This window comes from Anopheles stephensi, chromosome 2, assembly GCF_013141755.1.
Source record: "Anopheles stephensi strain Indian chromosome 2, UCI_ANSTEP_V1.0, whole genome shotgun sequence".
NCBI lineage: Eukaryota > Metazoa > Arthropoda > Insecta > Diptera > Culicidae > Anopheles > Anopheles stephensi.
This window is the reverse complement of record NC_050202.1, coordinates 34,073,021-34,079,198: the sequence shown is the minus strand read 5'-3', so window position 1 is coordinate 34,079,198 and position 6,178 is coordinate 34,073,021. Positions and strand designations below refer to the sequence as shown.

The following is a 6,178-nucleotide window of genomic DNA, read 5'->3' as shown; positions in this document are numbered from 1 at the left end:
AGTTACGCACGGGAAAGCGTTTTTTGGGTTTTCTAAATTTTCCGGCCGCATCCCCGCATCCGACCCCTCCATCGACGCGGCGTGAGGAGGAGCGGTCGGACACCCCTTCCCCTTCTCCGGTGACACCACGGCGGGTTGGATTAGCGGAGGAAGTCGAAATATTTCGGAAGAGGAGGATGACGCCGAATTGCCTCAGATGCCTCCACCCTGGAGCAAACGGTGGTGGCGTCGCAGGCAGCAGCAGGGGAGACATCCACATCTGTGGTGATCCCTGAAGGCGGAGAAGCGTCTGCGCTAGCGTTTCAGCACAAGATGCTGGAGACCTTTGCCAAACAAGTAGAGATGCTTACTGAGGAGCTGCGACTCAGCCGGGTGCGCAAGATTGCCCTGAAGACCACGCTGAAAGCGCTTCAAACCACAGTCTGGTGGCCAGGGCAGTGCCATAACTAAACGCAGCCGGCAACAACGCAACCGAGCGAAGAAGACTTTGCAGCAACAGCAGCAGCAGCAGCAGCAGCAGCAGCATCAGCAGCAGCAGCAGCAACAGGAGCAGAAGCAGCAGCAGCAGCAGCAGCAGCAGCAGCAGCAGCAGCAGCAGCAGCAGCAGCAGCAGCAGCAGCAGCAGCAGCAGCAGCAGCAGCAGCAGCAGCAGCAGCAGCAGCAGCAGCAGCAGCAGCAGCAGCAGCAGCAGCAGCGTAGCCAGCCACAGCCGCAGCAACGGACGGTCGCAGTGTCGGCAAAGGGCCAGCAGCAGCACCAGCAGCAGCAGCAACCGCAGCGTCAGCAGCAGCAACCGCAACGTCAGCAGCAGTGGCCACAACTCCAGCCGATGCAGCAGCAGATTACCTAGGCAACGGTCGTGAGCGGTAGGAATAGCCGAGCGCAACGCCCGACTCAGCAGCAGCAGCAATCGCATCAGGAGCTATACGGGCCAACTCAGATGCGCCAGCAGCAGCAGCAGAGCCAGCAGCAACAAGATCAGTAGCATTGTGCTCAGTCCAAGGGGCGTCCTGCACGACCCGATCGCATCGCGGTGGTCCCCGGTCCGGACAAAACCTGGACGGAGATGTACGTGAAGCTGCGCACATCTCAGGAGCTGCAAGACGTCAGGGCTGATATTGGGATGGGGCGTCGGACCGCGCAAGGTCATCTGATCGTCCCATTACGCAAAAATGTGGACAGCGCTGAGCTGGCTCGCCGGATCTAGCTGGCACTCGGCGAGGATGGCGTGGTCCGTGTGGTGACGGAGATGGGAGAGCTTCTCGTTACCAACATCGACTCTCTGGCCAAGGAGAGTGACGTGGAGCTCGCCATCAAGGAGAAGCTGGGAGCAGAGCCGGGAATCACGCGTGTCGAACTCTGGGAGCTCCATGATGGCACGAGGCGCGCTCGAGTGCGGTTCCCGCTCACAAAGGCACGGCTTCTCATCGGTCAGAAGCTGACACTGTGCCAATGCGTCAGCGGCATCCGCGAAGTGCCGAAGAAGCCGCTCGACCGTCAGCGTTACTTCCGTTGCCTGTTGATGGGGCATCTGGCGCGAGACTGTCGTGCCTCGTCGGACCGGTCGGGTCAGTGTTTGCAGTGTGGCGAAGAGGGTCACTGCATTAGCCAGTGCACTTCGACAGCTAAGTGCATTGTCTGCCAGAGGCCCCATCGTGTGGGCCACTCATCGTGCCGCCAGAAGCAGCATTCGCGGGCGTAATGCGGAGAATGCAGGTCAACCTGGGTGGTGGACACATCGCTCAGGATCTGGCCCTGCAAACAGCCCGCACGAAGCGGGTCGACGTGCTGCTGCTGTCAGAGGTGTATCGGCCTCCGGATGGCAGCGGAAACTGGGCGGTGGAGCAGCTGTGGTGGCAACCGGCCACCTTCCGATCCAGCGGATTTGGCGCTGTGCCATGCCCGGGTTGGCTGCTGCGCAGATTGGAGGGGTGGTGTTTATCAGCTGCTACGCCCCTCCGCGACTCAACACCGGCGAGTTCGAGCAACTTCTGGAGGCGGTGGAGTTGGAGGCCCAACACCACCCTCGTATCGTCCTGGCAGGCGATTTCAACGCCTGGAATGAGGAGTGGGATAGCCAACGCACCACCCGGCGCGGTGAAGACTGCTGGATACCATCAGGCAGCTCGGGCATGTGGTTCTAAACCAAGACTGGGTCCCGACGTTCGTGGGCAACGGACTCGCCACTCCCAGTGTCGTGGATGTGTCTTTCGCTAGCGCATCCATCGCTTGTCCGGACACTTGGGAGGTGGCAGCGAACACCGCTTCGTGCCATTACACGGCGTCGGACCACCGGTACATCTTCTTCACCGTGGGGCCTCCAACTCTTGACCAGCAGTAGCGACGACAACAGCAGCAACACCAGCAGCAGCAGCAAGAGCAGCAGTAGCAGAAGCATCATCAGCGGGGACAGGGGTCCTCTACGTCGTCCACCACTTTTCGGCCCGCTGGCCGTAGATGGAAGACGACCCAGTTTTCGGTCGAGGCATTCCTAGCCGCACTCCAGACGGCCGGTTTCCCGGAGCGAGCCGTCAGCCAGGAGGGGATGGTCGACGCCATGCTAGATGCATGTGACGACACGATGGAGCGCGTCACCGACATGGCATCGTGACCCCCATCGAGACCTTTTCTGGTGAACTCCGGAGATTCTACGTCTTCGGGAGGAGTGTGCGACTGTGCACGAGCGGATGCTTCGAATCACCGATCTGCAGCAGCGCAGCATTGTGGCTGCACATCATCGGTCGGCGAGGAGAGCCGTGGAGAAGGCTGTCCGTGCCAGCAAGCTAGCGCAGCTCGACGAGCTGATTCAACAGGCGGAAACCAACGAGTTTGGGGCCGGCTATTGGGTGGTCATATTTCGTATTCGTGGTTGCTTCGGGCCACCTGAGACAGACCGTGTCGTGTTGGAGCGGATAGCCAACGATCTGTTCCCGACACATCCGCCTGTTGACTGGCCGGAAGCCGAATCGTCGAGCGAAGACACCGAGGAGCAGAGATCTTCGCTGATCCCTGTCACCTTAGGCGAGCTCCTGTCCATCGTGGGATCGATGGCGAACCGGAAAGAGCCTGGACTTGACGATATCCGCAATACGGCGGTTAAGACGGCCATTAGGAAGTACCCGGAGGTTTTCGTCCGTTTGTACCAGGACCGCCTTGACAGGGGTGCGTTTCCAGCGCCCTGGAGAACTGCTGCCAAAGCCTGGCAAGCCTCCCGGAGAAAGCTCCTCCTACCGGCCGCTGTGCATGCTCGACGCACTTGGCAAGGTGTTGGAGCGCCTAATACTTAACCGCCTCAACAAGTTCCTGGAGGAACCAGATGCGGAACGGCTGTCGGACGGGCAGTACGGGTTCCGGCGAGGCAGATCCACCATCAGTGCGATACAGCGCGTTGTCGAAGCGGGCAGGACGGCCATGTCCTTTCGCCGTACCAACGCCCGAGACGAGCGCTGCCTGATGGTGGTGGCACTCGACATCCGCAACGCCTTCAATTCTGCGCCCTGGCAAGCTATCGCCAACGCGCTGAGGGACAAGGGAGTACCGTCATCGCTGCAGAAGATGCTGAAAAGCTACTTTGAGGATCGGCGACTGGTTATTGATACCAGTGAGGGCCCTGTTGAGCGGAGCATCAGTGCGAGCGTTCCGCAGGGTTCCATATTGGGACCCACGCTATGGAACGTGTTGTACGACGGGGTCCTGGGTGTCCAGTTGCCGGAGGGGCCGAGGTTATTGGCTATGCTGATGACCTTGTCGTCTTGGTCCCCGCAACGACACCCCAAGCCGCTTCCTCGACTGCTGAACGAGCCGCGCGGCAATCACGGACTGGCTGGACCGGAACCATCCCTCGCTGGCACCGGAGAAAACGTAAATGACGCTGATATACACCCTGAAGCGTCATCCGGTCGTCAGCATCAACATCAGAGGTGTGGTCGTGCAATCACAGCGCTCTATCCGCTATCTTGGAGTTTGGTTGCACGACCACCTGTCATAACTGCCGCATGTTCAGCAGGTTGCAGCGAAGGCCATGAGGATTGCGGAAACCGTCACGCACCTCATGCCTATCCTCCATCAAGCCTGCGCTACGGGGCCCCATCTAGCGCTAGGACTCCATCCTGCGCTACGGGGCCCCAGTATGGTCGGAGGGACTGCAGCTGCAACAATGTCGCAGCTTTCCGGACAGTGAGAGGTGAGACGGCCGTGCTGCTTGCCGGTCTCATCCCAACTGCATGCAGATCGAGGAGGACAGTTCATCACCGGCTGAACGATCCAGCAAACGAATACTCTAGGACTGGTGTCTGGAATCTGGAGCATGACCGGACGTACGGGCAGTGGCAGCAGCAGTGGGACGCGGATGCGGCCAGCGAAGACGTCAGTCGTTTCACTTGGTGGACGCATCGAGTGCTACCCGACGTGAGCGCATGGCAGTCACGGAAACATGGAGACGTGACGTTCCATTTGGCGCAGGTATTGTCTGGCCACGGATTTTTCCGTGACTACCTGTACCGGATGGGCTTCACGTCGTCCCCGAACTGCCCCAGATGTCCTGGCGTCGCTGAGACGGCGGAACACGACGTTTTTGGTTGTCCACCATTTGCCGCTGAACGTGGAAGGCTGTTCGTAGGGGGAGATCGAGTCAGATCACCCCCGAGGATCTCGAGCCAGCTCTGCTCGAGAGCCCGGAAAGATGGAGCGAAATCTGCGAATTCGTCGCACTCGTAACTGACGAGCTCCAAGACGAATGGAATGCGGAGAGGGAACAGTTGGTTTTGCAGGGCCAGTCGTCAGTCGCAGCGCCGGAATGTTGCGAGGAACGCGGCACGGGCGAGAACGAGGGAGTTGCAGCGTAGTGGGCGGCTTCAATCACCACCTCCATCGCCAACAACAGCTGCGCGTCGTGCGGCCATCCGCGAACGAGTCGCGAGGTTCAGGGAGAGGCGAAGGTCTGTGGCCTCCCTGGCATGGCTGCACGGCGATGGCATGGAGTCTTCCAGCGAGGATGAGGACGTCTTCCCACCAGCAGCACTAGAACGGGCAAGCAGCACTAGATCGGGATCGGGCCTCTCTGCCGCGGAAGCAGCCGCAGCAACAGAGGCGGATACAGCTGCGCGTTGTAGGGGTCAATGAGCGAGTGTTGGGCTCGAGTGCCGAAATGGGAGGCCTTTGAATGGCATAGGTGGAGGGACAGTCATTTCAAGAAAAAGGAGCAATTTGTAAGATGTTACAATTTAAGGAGAAATGAAAAATGAGTGATGCTGCTTCGCAGAAACACTCTGGCCACAGTACCCTCGCGGATCAACGGCCAGGGGATGATGTACGGAATTATTGGAGCTAAAAAGAAAAAGGTTTCAATCAAATTCGTTTGTTAAAAAAGCCAGTTACCCCTGTGAAAAATTTTCTGACACCTCTTGCTAAAAACTCGTAATAACCAAAAGGATCGTAAGGCCAAGCTTTCGCTGTCCCGGAGTGTACTGAACGCCGAGATCAAACCAGCTTTTGTCCTTATGCTCAGCGTGTGGTTTCTGTCCACACTGAGCTGACCTTTGGACACCTCCGTTTTCGTTTTGGAGATGTACCGCCCAGCCAAACTCCGCACCTGGCACTGTCCATGACGTGGACCGATAGGTGTCGCCAACGGACGGTACAAGGGTACAAATCGAAAGAGGAATCACGACCGTGATCGGTCGCCAACGGACAACCGAAGAACTGCTGACCGCGATCGGTCAGCAATTATTAGATATAAAACGCGAATAAATTTCAACAAAGTTTGTCATTTAACCATCAGAACGAGTCTGAGTATTATTGGCCTTTAGGCGGCGTGACCTGCGCCTGTCAAAAGAAACAAGTCGCGAGGTTAGCTTTGCGTACGCGACAAATTCGCTAATATCATGGAAATGAATTTCAATGAGGTCAAAATCGGAATGGATTTTCAATGTTAAGATTCATTGCCAAAAATTGAAAATAACAAACAAATTGTTGTAAACGACAATGATTTGAATGAAGAAGAAAAACGAGCATTCATTGAATATTAACAAGTTATAAAGAAATACTATGTTTCGAGTCCGATCCTCTAACATTCACACACAAAACAAAACATCAAATAAGAGCTACAGATAACATACATGTCCATACAACATCGTATACATACCCACAAGTTTATGAAGATGCAGTTCAGACACAAGTA

The 6,178-nt window shown here is 57.2% G+C and overlaps 2 protein-coding genes across 2 annotated transcripts; both read left to right on the top strand.

Annotated features, from left to right (window-relative positions):
• Positions 1–312: 312 nt before the first annotated feature.
• LOC118507609 (ataxin-8) lies at positions 313–799 on the top strand (the record flags this gene model as incomplete). Its single annotated transcript, XM_036046285.1, has 2 exons — positions 313–372; positions 422–799. Coding segments are annotated over exons 1-2 (438 nt in total), but the record flags the coding sequence as incomplete, so codon positions are not given.
• A 450-nt stretch (positions 800–1,249) lies between these two features.
• LOC118507603 lies at positions 1,250–1,702 on the top strand. Its single transcript, XM_036046276.1, has one exon. It carries the CDS (start codon positions 1,250–1,252, stop codon positions 1,700–1,702), a length of 453 nt encoding a protein of 150 aa, XP_035902169.1.
• Positions 1,703–6,178: the final 4,476 nt, after the last annotated feature.